Source organism: Daucus carota, chromosome 5, assembly GCF_001625215.2.
Source record: "Daucus carota subsp. sativus chromosome 5, DH1 v3.0, whole genome shotgun sequence".
Classification (NCBI taxonomy): domain Eukaryota; kingdom Viridiplantae; phylum Streptophyta; class Magnoliopsida; order Apiales; family Apiaceae; genus Daucus; species Daucus carota.
In genome coordinates this window covers 14,115,644-14,129,248 of record NC_030385.2, presented here as the reverse complement: position 1 = coordinate 14,129,248, position 13,605 = coordinate 14,115,644, and the positions used below count along the sequence as shown (strand labels likewise).

General features: G+C 33.0%; 1 protein-coding gene and 1 long non-coding RNA gene across 5 annotated transcripts; both read right to left on the bottom strand.

The window, feature by feature from the left end:
• Positions 1 to 7,813: 7,813 nt before the first annotated feature.
• Positions 7,814 to 9,325, bottom strand: LOC108221380 (protein ALP1-like). The gene is made up of 3 exons (XM_064094797.1): positions 8,835 to 9,325; positions 8,503 to 8,728; positions 7,814 to 8,413 (listed from the first exon to the last, which is right to left on the bottom strand). The coding sequence occupies exons 1-3, from the start codon at positions 9,288 to 9,290 to the stop codon at positions 7,893 to 7,895; spliced, it is 1,203 nt and encodes a 400-aa protein (XP_063950867.1). The 5' UTR covers positions 9,291 to 9,325; the 3' UTR covers positions 7,814 to 7,892.
• A 1,207-nt stretch (positions 9,326 to 10,532) lies between these two features.
• On the bottom strand, positions 10,533 to 13,374 carry LOC108220072 (uncharacterized). Of its 4 annotated transcripts, none has more exons than XR_010292070.1 (6): positions 13,030 to 13,374; positions 11,985 to 12,943; positions 11,720 to 11,802; positions 11,411 to 11,624; positions 11,083 to 11,160; positions 10,533 to 11,001 (listed from the first exon to the last, which is right to left on the bottom strand). It is a non-coding gene; the product is annotated as an uncharacterized LOC108220072 (long non-coding RNA). The 4 variants fall into 4 exon arrangements; XR_001806660.2 differs by lacking the exon at positions 11,411 to 11,624 and having other exon boundaries at positions 11,985 to 12,181; positions 12,365 to 12,943; positions 13,030 to 13,365; XR_001806661.2 differs by lacking the exon at positions 11,411 to 11,624 and having other exon boundaries at positions 11,989 to 12,943; positions 13,030 to 13,369.
• Between the last annotated feature and the right edge of the window lie 231 nt (positions 13,375 to 13,605).

The window sequence follows — 13,605 nt, the reverse complement described above, 5'->3', positions numbered from 1 at the left end:
ACTATCATTCTCTGAAGCTATTGTATTTACGCGGATTTGCAAAAGTTTGATCGAGAAGAACAAAGAAGATGAAAATAATCGCTAGACAAGCAGTTTTACTAGTTCCCATCCGAACTTGAAAGAGACTGACCTGAACTCATCCCGTTGTTTGGCAAAAATGCTTTGGGTAGGAGACACTTATTGGGACTCCTTCGTTGTTGTCCTGCAATCACTTCTCTCGGCAGTTTTCTTTATCTGAAATATCTGATTTGATTTAGTAGAGTGAAAGTAGGAGAACAATTAACAGTTACCTGTCAATTGAATGCCGTTTTATGCGGTTGTTTAATTTTGAAGACATATGGTATCTACGATAATCTAAACATAATTATCAAGTTTTTTTTAAAAAAAGTAAGATGCCACATGTCTTGCACATCTGCCGTCCAGTTCAATTTTAATCTAAATATCTTATATTAGTCCAAATACTCTAAGAAAAAAAATACTCCAAAGAGCCCAACTCATGTTTTATATTCGAAATCTTTCAACAATATCTATATCATGTCATAACGTTTCACATATATAAATGTCACATTCTCCTATAAGGATTTTCTTTATTCATTCATTTATATAACAGTATAGTCGTGATTCATTTTCTACATGGATTAAAAATGGTGCTCTTATTATTAAAAAGAGGGGAGTCAGTGGTGCTTTTTTTTTTTGCAAGCTTTTCTATTGTGTAGCTTGTTCTTTTTTTTTTCTTTTTTGTTATTGTGAACATGAACGGATACCTTATATAGGAATATGCTTATGTGTAAATTATTACCTTTAATTTGTTGCAAGGCTCTAGAGAAATTAAAACGTCTGCTGGCTGAAACTGAGGCTATTGTTAAGTCTCGCAAAAAATTTATTGAAGAAACTGGTGGACTGGTCATGGATGAATGAGTTAGTTTTAGTTGAATTTGAATCATAGCCATGTAGAAATTGCTTTCTGGATTGTTTCCTTAATGTTATTATTTTTCATTTTTTATAGAAATAAAGAAGATAAAGATGTCTTGCTCGACAGTAGGTGGAGAGAGTAGATTCAGTATAAATTGTTTGTTTACGGTGTTGCTTTGAGTGCCTATTGCTCTGTTGTAATATCATAGAAATGTATGATTCTCGGCCCTTAGTGTATTTTTATATCACTATAAAGGACTTTTTGTGCGTTTAAAGAAGTTCAAAAGAAGACATGAGGAATTTGGTTCGTAACTTGAGCCACTATTTATCTTTCTTGTCAACTGCTTTAAACATGTAGACAATGTATTGCATGTTTTTTTTCTTTAGAAATTGAATTTTTAATTTTAGTTGCATCATCTCCATGAACAATTGGCATAAACCAATATGACATTTAGGGACTGACTTTTGAGTTTTGTTTTGTCGCATTTTCACTTTACATAGTGGGAAAATCGGAAACCTGATGCATATTTTATTTACTAACATAGTGGAAAACTAGGAATCATGTTGCATGTTTTATTTACTCAATGCAGCTAACCCGGGACTTAACTGCTTGTATAAATCAAACAGTAAGCACTTTTTGGGCTTCGAAATCATGGTAGAGATGCGATTACTGCTATTGTCGAAATTCTAGGTGTAAATCGTGCTCTTCTTCAACAAGAGTCTGATGTAAGTAAACAGTTAGCCCAGTCATAGTTAAAGGCACCCTCTATATCTGTCAGATAGGAAGTTTAGTTAACTATAATAATAATATAATAGCAGGTTGGATATGCTATGAACTTATGACACAACTCTAGAAAAGTGTGTACTATAAAGACAATATATGTTTTGGTATATTGTTCTGAATATTGATTCCTTGCTTTGTAGGTTGCTTACGTCTTGGGCTAACCAAAAAATAGAATTGCTACAAATGTGCTTTCCGGTGTACTTAAAAATAAAAATGCTACAGATTCGCTATCCGGTGTACTTAAGGATGTTAATGAGCATCCAATGGTTAGACATCAACCGGCTGAAGCTCTTGGTTCTATAGTAGGTTTGATCCTTAGTGTATCTGTGCTACGTGATGATTGCAGTTCATATTTCAGAACTATATACTATAATTTATTTATATGGTCAATATAAAGCTCTTTTAGAGAAATTTCAAAAAGATTCAGAGCCTAGTGTTTCAAAGAGCTCTGAAGTTGCTCTAAAAATGATCATATATAATAGCATGACTCAGGTGGGGTGAATGCAATGTACAGGACTCAACCCACAATGACAAAATAACCTAAACTGAGTTGTGTTAGTAATTTGTGAACAAGAGTGTCATAAAATTAACTTCCCATTTGTTATGGAGTGAGAAAGGTACTTGTTTTCCCTAAAATAAAAAACATAACATTTAGGAGCTTAAAACAATGAAATTTTGTTTCTTTAATTAATATAACATATGATTGTTGGGAAGAATATTTATAATTTATACGGTTTTGTACATGTTGATCTCTAGTTTTTACTATGAACCATCACCATTTACATGTCAAGTTCATTTTTCTTATTGATGAGGGGTGTTAGTAAAAAAACCTGTAAATATTTCAGGTAACATATCCCTATTTCACAGCGTAAGATCCGGACTGCAGCTATTAGAATCCAATTTATAACGCCTTACTTCAAAACCCTTATAACTGATTTAAGTACAGTTATTTCAATATATGTCATGCATGTATACCTAAACAAAAGATTTGAAGATTTGAGGTGGGAAGACTATCAGTTCATTAATGCAGGTGTATCGATATCTAAATTTTCCTCTTTTTATATTCTAGGTTTTAAAATGTATTATGTTATGGTTTTCAGGATGTTGTCTTACTATTTGTGTGTTATTGTAATGTCAAAATTTTTTTATGATTGAGGTGAATACACTTGCCGATTTGCAACATCCTTCTATATCCAAATTATTTGATTTTCATGCCCAAGAGGATTCTGGATGCATGATGCTATTGTATGAGAGGTTATATCATGGAAGATTAGACCGTCTTTTGTATGGAAAATCTGGTGAACATTTGTTGGATTGGAATGAGAAGTCTGACTTTTCTGCATGCTGAAGGGCCTTAATAGGTAATTAGACTTTTTTCTTTAAATTGTAACTTATATAATGTGGTTGAGATAAGAATTCTATGGACACAATATTTTCTTGCACAATGACCTATTCCTCAAATGTATAAATCATGTTTTATGAATTATGACAGACAAAGTTTCATGAATTTTCGAATCCAAATATACAAATAGACAAAGATACCGGTGCAAAACTATCTGGATATATGAATATATGTTTTTATTGATCTGGTTTAAGTGGATGCAAATGAGCTTCCTTTTTTCATGAATTAAATTTCTATGCTATGCACTATCTTCAGGCACAAACTCTTAAAGGTAGGAGAAATCTTGACATCCACCAAGCCAAGGAGGATATGTACTTAGTTATTGAAGCTGACCATATTAATCAGATGATGGTAGGACTAATTGTGGACATTTAGAAGAAAAAAAACTAGTTTTAATTTCTTCAACATCTTTCTGAGTCATATTTTGAGAAGGAAAGGAAAAGAAATTTTAAGAGTTGAAAAAGAATCTCTTATATATTATATTCAACAAAATTTCTACCCACTTTTGAAAAAGATTTGAAGAGAAAAGAAAATGATCAATTTTTCATAATTTTTTTCTCTTTCTTGAACTCGAAACACAACGTAAGTGTGGTAATATCGAGATAAATGGTTTGAAATTTTAGGGTTTTTGATGTTGAATACTGGCTTTTTTATGAAGTTTCTATTTAGTGATTTCTATCAAAATTTTTCTTTATGCATTTGTAAATTGGTTGGCGACTTGAATAATGTTATCTATTACGGCATGTATATCATTTTTTTTATACTAAAACCAAGTTTTTGAAGTTCTATGTGAAACTCTGATCTTGTACTATTTGTTTTTATAGTTCTATTCTTGCGATTTATTCCATTGAAGATAGAACTACACTAAAAAAGAGGTATGTGGTCATTACAAATTAAAAGGGCACTTTATTGTTTACTCACCTGCAGCTGATATGATCCCTTGATAGTCCACTGTAATCATAGTCATGCAAGTGGTTTTGTGGGTTGGGACACCATGTGTACATACCTCATGCTAGCCAGAAATCCACCTACCATAGCCAATTTTAATTAGTTAAACAAGTATCAAGTTATGCATGTAACTTTAAGTCTTAGGAAGCTTGTGTGTAGGTATCATGTATTTTTTTTACAGGCACTGTAATTAAAGGTCACACCAACAATGTTGGTCAACAAATTTTGAATTAAAATAAGCAAAAAGAATAGCTCGCTCTATCTTTTCTCATTAGTCAATGTGGTGGACATGAAGACAAATTGAATATGTTCATGTTAAGATTATTAACTACACTTTACTAATTAGGCAGGCAATTGGGAAGATCAACCAGGGAAAGAGCTGGACAAAAGGAGCTTCTGTTGCTTCGACTGTTAAATGTTAATCCATAATGACAGCAGATGGCTTTTTCCAAGAGTAGATATAGTAGTAACATAGGTTTTTATTTCATCCTTGCTTACAATTGCAGAGCTACTTACTCTCAAAAGTTCGCTATGCAGGACAAGTCTGGATATTTGGCCGGCTAGCAACATGTGAATATAGATCAAAAGTGTTCATGCGTAATTTATTTAAGCTTGCTTCTTTTTCACTATTTCTTCTCCAAGTGTAAAATTCCATGATCTTACTAACCTCGCTTTCGTAACAAACTTAGAAATGTATAGGTAATGTAAAAATTATGAAATAAAATAGTGGTCATGTTGAAATAAATAGAGGCCCGTGTCTTGCACGGGCTTTTACGCTAGTTATGAAATAGTTTTTTTAAAAAAGTAAGATGCCACATGTCTTGCACATCTGCCGTCCAGTTCAATTTTAATCTAATGATCTTATAGTTAGTCCAAATACTGTAAGTAAAAAAATACCAAGGAGACCAACTCATGTTTTATATTTGAAATCCTCCAACAATATCTATATCATGTCAGAATGTGTCACATATATAAATGTCAAATTCCCTCATTTATTTTACTTACCTCTTCATTTCACCATTTTTTGTATATTCAAGTTTTAACAACAAGAAAAAGAATAAAGAGCACATTTATTAATATAGGTCGTGATGGAGGGCATATACATTTGTTTAATAGCTTATTTTCTAAACAATTATATTTTTCATTAATTTTATAAAAGTTTCAGAATGCATCGAATATTTAATATTATTTTATAAAAATCATTATTTTTGAAAATATTTTTTATCTAAAAATATTTTTAGTAACTTGGGTTGTTGAGAAAAGTCCTTAATAATATTATAATTTTTATATATTAATAAATAATAATATGTACATTGTAGTTTATTAAAATTACTTTTTTTTGAACGAACTTTAGAATTGTTGAGATAAAATCTTCAAAAATTGATGTGAATTATATAGAATTTAGGTAAGTATTCAAGTTTCAAAGACATTCCTAAGTTCATGAACAATTTTTAAAAAAATTATTGTATTTCATCCTTTTATAAAACTAGTTGATAAGTCGTGATTGACGGATATAATATTTTCTTTAAATTATGCACAAACAAATTAATATTATATTATATTTTTCAAATATATATATTAGAAAGTTGATCATCATTATTCACATAATCACACAAATACATCACACATGCTGCTTCGTGTAGCATTTTGTTGAGGTTAGAAGAACAAAACGCTACATCATGTAGCGTTTTGCTGGGGTCAAAAATACAGAACGCTACTTCGTGTAACGTTTTGCTGAGGTTAAAATAGCAAAATGCTACACGATCTAGCATTTTCTTCCAAAATTGAAAACGCCAGATTATTGGTCGGGCATCAATAACTGGTATTTAGAGCCTTCTCATGCCTTTTTTCAACATATGTGAACTCCAAGATTCCAATAAAAACGAGGACTCCGGTCTCCATAGATTTTAACTCATTTTATATATTTTTTTAAATATTTAATACACTAAATATTAAATACTTCACTTAACTAAATAATTTCGTAATAGAGTAAAGAAGATTTATCGTGAGGATTGTATCGAAGAAATTTGTTAAATAGATCCTCCCTCTAGTTTTTATTATCTTTTGACAAAATTCATATATATATATATTTAATTATAATAAATAATAACATTACTTTTTTTAAGGAAAGAAATAATAACATTATTATAAAGTATATATTTATATTTTAGAAAAATTAACAAATTTAATATATAATTAGCGTTTTTGTTTTGACGAACAATAAGATTTTATTGAAAATAAAATACTGGAACACAGCCGGGACAAATTTCCAAACTGACAACTACAACCTAACTCTGAAACAAGAAACAAGCTAAGAAAATAGCCGCTTTGTTTTCAGATTACTTAATCGATAAAATACATAAATATTCTTGATAACAAAAATGATTACAATGGTTTCTCAAACAATCCGGTCGACACCAACAACCCTGAAAATAGTAGAATCGCAATTGACCTGCGCACGTAAGATTCCGGTGATTGCCCAGTGTTCATGCCCAATAGTTACACCTAGGGCAGAGCATTCGATCGGTTCGGTCCAGTACCGAATCGAAAGAACCGAAAACCGAAATTCTGTTTTTTTGGAAATCGAACCAGACCGAAATTGTCATATGGACTGAACCGAAATAATTTGGTTCGGTTCTTTCCTTACGAACCGAAATTTTTCGGCAGAAAATATGAAAAGAGTTCATAGCATTAAGGGTAGTAATTTCAGAAGGGGGATATATAGTTCTTTTTCTATAGAGCTGCACTATTTTTATGATTCAACTAAGCTCTAGACAAAAACTCTACGAGAAGCAACATACCCAGGTTTATAGTCTTCCCATCAACAACAACATTTGCACTCAATTTGAATCTCTGATTATAGATTCTCGTCTCTAGACTTTGATTGTGATTACTGATTCAAATCTTTGAAATTTAGGGTTTATGGCTGAATCGCGTCTCTGAATCAACAACCCAAAAGGATGGGTACGACAACGAGATCACTCCCAGAAAGAATTAGATCTTGATTTTATTAAAAAAAACCAATAAATAGAAATTAAAGATTCTAAAACGGAGGAAATGGGATGGGAGGATGGTTGGGGCGGATGAGGCGGTGACGGATGGATGAAATTTATAGATGACGACCAACTCTCATTGGTAGGGTTTCTCTCAAAACACTTTTTAGATGATAGGATGAATTTGTTGGGTATAAAATTAGCGTTTTAGTTTAACATGAACAATTTTTCTGAGACTAGTAATATTTGTGTTGTTAAAAATTTTTGATCCATTTAATTAAAGGGGGTGTTTGGATCGCACATGGGAATGGGAATGGGGAGTAAGAATGGAGGGTATGGGAATGGGGGGAAACGGGATTGGGAATGAGGTTACCGATGTTGTTTGGATCATGCTGGAATAGGAATGAGTGCCAACATAAGCTGTTTGGTTTACATTGGAATGGGAATCGGAATACTTTTTCTCTAAAACGAAAAATTATTTATAATTTATTTTACAAAAGGCTATAGAAGAGTTGCGACAAAAGAACGCTCTTACTGGGATTTCTATTTCGCTGTCATTTTTTCCAAGTGTTTTATAGTCCAGGAAAATAATCCTGTCAGATTATTCTACATTATTATCTTGTACTAACTATAAATTAAAGACAGAGAGGACCCTTCTTATTTACCACTTGGTTTTACCACTGTTTAAGATAGTGCATATTGAAAGCAATAAGAAAAGACACAATCTTTATAGCAGAATAAGAGAATAAGAGAGACATGAAGCGTGCCATCTAGTGTATCAGAATAAGAGAATAAGAGAATAACAGAGCAGTCAATAAGAGGTATGAATGAGTAACAGATATTTACCTGACTTCTAACTTCTATTTCTCCACTCATTGTACATCCCCAAAGCAAGTTGATTTCTATAATTGGTCCAAAAATGAGATGTCTGAATTGTTCTAACAACTTCAATATATCGAGGATCATCTTCGAAATCCTCCTCCTCCGCATCATCATCATCATCATCATCATCATCATCATCATCATCATCATCATCATCATCATCATCATCTTCATCATCATCATTAGTCTTTTTTCTACTTGGCATGTATCTTCGAATAAGATTATGTAGTAAGCAACATGCCATTACAATTCTACCTTGAGTGCGAATCGGATAAAACGAAGGACTCCGAAGGATTCCCCAACTTCCTTTAAGCACACCAAAGCACCTTTCTACAACATTTTTAGCTTTTGAATGTCTCATGTTGAAATATTCTTCACTAGATCGAGGTACACGGCCTTCCTTCCATTCATTAAGATGGTAACGTTGTCCTCTATATGGAGCGAGAAATCCATCACTATTAGCATAACCGGCATCAACCAAATGGTAACAACCTACATTTTTAGAGCAATAAACATAAAAAGTTATTTTCATTACGTATGCAATTTAAAACATCTTTCGGCTACAAATTTAGTTAGCATACCTTGGGGAATTCTCAAACCATGAGGTCTAGATATAGCATCACGAAGGACACAACCATCATGTGTTGAACCCTCCCAACCAGGTAAGACATATATAAACTGCATATCCGGTGAACAAACACCCAAAACATTCATTGCAAGATGACCCTTTCTAGTACGATACCTTTCCCTATCTTTAGAAGGCACTTGAACACTCACATAAGTACCATCTAAGGCTCCAAGACAATTCTACATCAAAATATTATATAAATTCACATAAGTACCATCTAAGGCTCCAAGATAATTTTACATCAATATTAAAAATAATCAATGAACCAAAGTGATATTATATTACCTTAAAATATTTCCACCTTCTATCTTTACATCCTTCGGTTATTGGTGAAGGTTTCTTGAGCAAATGGACATGTAACTTCAAGACAGCTAGAAGGCAACGATTAAATTGTCTACTTATGGTTTCCCCACTCCTCACAAAATAATTTTCAATTGTTCTATTCTTCTTGTGATGAGCTAAAATGTACAAAAATATTGCAATCGTCTCGTTTAAGCTCGTCCTTTTAGTTTCTCTTAAATCTCCGATATCCCTAAGCATCTCACAAAGCACATTAAATGTGGACCTATTCATACGAAGTTCATTTATACATCCAATATCACTATCTTTTATCAGGCTATTTAGATTAGCAAGTCTATGAATCATTTTATCCCTCGTCCTCTTACGGAAATATGATTCACTCAATAGTGTTATACCCATCAAATACCAAGGAACAAATATAACAAAAAACTTGATTATCATTATGTTAACTTGAAGCTTTAATAATACTCTGCTTCTCCGTGTCACTCCCAAATGAGCCATTACTACAAAATGCATATGCAGACAATACATCACTATAAAAACCTTAATACAGAGTATATGACAACAAATACACCACATAAGATAAAATGGGTTAACGTCTAACCTTAACTGTTCAAGTTGGGCAGGTGAAGGATTTCTTTAGGTGATACTCTCTGTGAATCGTAGTATAATTAAGCCTAGCTTAGCAGTGTCCGAGGGAAATGTACATATCTGCACAGTACAATACGAATTGAATGAAAAAAGATTAAAACTTTGAATTCTGCTCAGTGGGCATTAAATCAAACATGTTACTATTAAAACCTTTTGATGTATAATTGACATGACTGTGAGCAAAAATACACAATGCATATAGTGAGAATTATACGGAAAGTGTTACCTTTAAAGGAGACTTGATTACCGAGTTATATGACTGAGAGAGGTGGGGAGGGAGATTGGGAAGGAGCTAGAGAGAGGCGAGATCGACAGATATGGAGGGGGAGAGATTCATTGAGAGACGCGATATAAAGAGACGATGGATAGCGAGTCAATTGGGAAAGAGTTCGAGAGAGAGGCGAGATCGACAGAGATGGAGGGGGTGAGATTCCAGCGAGAGAGACGCAATATAGACGGAGGCGAGAGAGTCGGGGGAAGAGGGAGAGAAATCGAGATTGAAAAATAAAAGGGAGGAGCGGCGATGATTTTGGTAACCCGGCACTGCGCCATATTTGGCCTATCGCAAGCCCCAAAAAATGTTGCGTAGGCCTAAAAGTATTACAATAGAGTCTATTGCAACATTTGACCAAAAATTAGGGCTTGCGTTTGCGGCCGTTGCAATAGATCATCAAATGTAACACTTTTACTTGTATTGCAACACTTCTAAAGGTCTTGCATTAGCCTGATATTGCAACATCTTTAGCCCTTTGAGTAACACTTTTTAAATGTTACAATAGCCTATTGTAACATTTTGTTGCAACGCTTTATTTAATTTTTTACAATGTCTCATAGGTTTGCAACACTTTTGTGCAACACTTATTTGATTTTTTTAATTAGCATTTTTTTTTCAACAATAGTTTATGTTCAGTTTAATATTTTTATATTAATGAATTGCAAGATTTAGGTACAACATTTTAAAGTCTATTGTAATATATATATATATATATATATATATATATATATATATATGTATTAGTTTTTTCGACAGCATTTTATATGTATTACAAACCCTTCTATTCCCACAATCAATTAGTAAAAGTTAAAATACTAAAGAACAAGTCAAAACATCCCACCAAGATCAACTTTAAAGACAAAAACTTATATATCATACAATCATCAAAAGTCAAAATACACAACCAAATCTTGTTGGTTCATGGACGACTAGATTTTCATTTTTGTGTCTTCTTGCTTTCTGCACTGTTTTTTTACCGCAGAAACACCATCTTCAACCACATTTGATGTTGTTTGTATGCCAAGTGATGAAATGTGTTGTTACCTATACGTCGATAAAAATTCTTTGACACGAACACTAGTTTCAGTAATACCAAGACAAACTGCTATCGTTTTGTGAGCATATTCAGGGCACTGACTTGAACTGTGCACTTCTAAGCAGTTGTCCTCGTCTAGGATAGCAAGGGCAGTTTGCAATTCCATATAAAAGTATTATTGTGACGGAAGCCTGATATGTATTTCAAGAGTTAATTCATCATATTATTACATGAAAAGATAGCTGAAGGACCAAATTTTACAGAGGTAAAACCTGTTTTAACCAGACAAGCTACTGCACTAGCGTCCTACTACTCTCTGCTGCCCTCACTTGCAAGAAATATTGATGTCCCTATGCACAAATTACCCAAGTATTATGATATAAAGGATAACAACTGAAGTTTCACTACTAAACAAAAAACGAGTATCGTCACCTCAGTAGAGTATAAGAAAGCATACATAGGATCTTGTATATTTTAAAAAGAAACTATTTCATTAAATGACCTAGCTATTCGAGTGATACAGAAAGACCTCTCTAACAAAATCTATGCTAATTATCATGATTTTTTACCACATATGAGCCACAATAATTTTGTTTACACCTGTGTCATGGAGGAAGTCGGACCTATCCTCTAAACACCATGACGATGAGATTTATTTCATCCCTTGAGTGTTTGACCCAATTCTAAATTTTTATACACAATAATCGACCGGGAAGCTCCAGGTCACATATGTTCAACTGGATTCCAACACCAGACCAAGATATCTCAACATATAAAACTGATAGTGCTCCTAACTGTCACTGCAACAGCAGTGCTGGCAATTACAAAAATAAGGCATTAGAACCTGATACCTAATGCTGAACTTTTAAAGAAACATACAGAAAAAAATGCATCAGATAGAAACATTACTTTAAGGTATAAGCACCGCATGCTTTGAATTTGCCACAATCTTTGCATCCCCAGATGCCCACAGCCTTTCTCTTCACAACATACTGTGCAATAGAAACCCAAATTAGTATATTACTGAGTTTTCATATTTTGTATTTTTAACATGCATTTTAAAATGATAAACACTTTTTGACTATATTTGATTATAGTATATAATAACAAATTTTAAGCTACTTTCTATTTGATTATAGCATATAAAACTCTGTTTCAGAGGCGTAGTTAATACCTACATAATCACATATCTGTAGCAGACAAATTCTGTTGCAGAAATCTTCTCATGAATTTCTCAAAACTATGCAAATTATAAATTTGAAATGACTAAACAAATGATATGTTGATGATCACTGCCATCTTATCCGATTAGGCCATGTAGAAAAAATCTACATATATAGTAGAAAGAAAGTAAGCGGCAGCTGATTACCTCTGCAAATAAATAAAGAAAAGACTTGTGGTCAGTGAATTCATCTACATCAAAGTCTTAACTAATTTCAGATAAATAGTGGCCAATAATTTTTTTATAATACTAAAATCATAAGAGGCAGTACCATTGTTACTAAAACAGCAATACATATGTTAATTTTTCAGGAATGGGACTAAAAGGCATACCAGATCTCTTATTAACAGATGAAGTAGTAACCAGACCAAGTTAATATCGATTGCAGTTCTTTCCTGATGCTGATGGTCTACATTAGCTCCTATAATAACCACTTGGTTTTGCAAAAGATATGTAGATTGGCCGACCTCTAGCTCGCTAACTACAGTAAACAACCATGACAAAGTGGCACTGAGCAACTTAACCATACTTCTGCTAAAATCCTTACCACATTGCCACACAAACCTAATATAATAAGATCCAAACCTTTCCACATGAATCCAATACTACGCACACAAAGCATTAAATATATAAAATAGTAAACAGAAAGATTTACCACATCATTTAAACTTTAATTACTATCCATTCACACTTTCATAGTCAAATACTACTAACAATTATATCCGAATACCAAATCAAATACAGAAATAAACAGAAATTTAAACAAAAAGTAGAGCTAATTTAATGTGCGGATAAACAGAATGGCAGGAATGAGAAGGTTCCAAGTCTTCTGGAATTTAGGAATCACACAAAGAGCAATAGTACCAGGATTGAATCTGTGGAGCTTTCACTGTTGTTGGCATCTGCCTCTCCTATATCAACGAAACCAGTTTCATTTGGCTAACAAAAAATTGAATCCCTAACTTGAATAATACAAAGATTCTAAAGATAAACTCACTCCAATTTCAGAAAGATACAGAGATCCCTAACCAGAGTAATTCAATCAAGTGAAGTAGATAGTAACCAATGGAAGGGAGTGTGAGCAATGGAGTGGAGTGCAGTGGGTTCGATACAGGATGCTTGAGATAGATAAACGAAACAAGAGATATGAGAGAGAGATGGAGAAATAATAGAGATACTTGGGAGAGAGACGATTGAAATGATGAAATGAAAGAAATGAGGGAGTTTTGCTGTTAGAAACAATTTGGTACTAAAAACCACCCGCTCAGTGAAAAATCAAAACCCCCGCTTGATTAATTCGGTCAAGTTGACCAAAGTGTACACTCTCTTGCAACCTTTTTCTTAAAGTATTGCAATTGCCTATGGTTTTGTAATTTGTTAAAAAGATGTATAATCGGTGCAACATTTTTTTTGTTTGTTGCAACACATCATAAACTGTTACAATAGATTTGAAAATTTTTAGTCTATAGCAACACTTTATGCAATATTAATCGTCTGAGGCTTGCAATAGGCCAAATATGACGTAGTGCGGGGTCCATGTAAGGTTTGTATAAACCGGCTGGTGGTGTACATG

What these genes read in the sequence shown, in the direction of transcription:
- LOC108221380 (XM_064094797.1), bottom strand. Translation starts at nt 9,290, where the DNA reads ATGATAATCAAGTTTTTTGTTATATTTGTTCCTTGGTATTTGATGGGT. An exon ending in GAAGGTGGAAATATTTTAAG is followed by an intron (nt 8,729 to 8,834) that starts GTAATATAATAT and finishes ATTTTGATGTAG; the next exon opens with AATTGTCTTGGAGCCTTAGA. An exon ending in TGGTTTGAGAATTCCCCAAG is followed by an intron (nt 8,414 to 8,502) that starts GTATGCTAACTA and finishes CTAAAAATGTAG; the next exon opens with GTTGTTACCATTTGGTTGAT.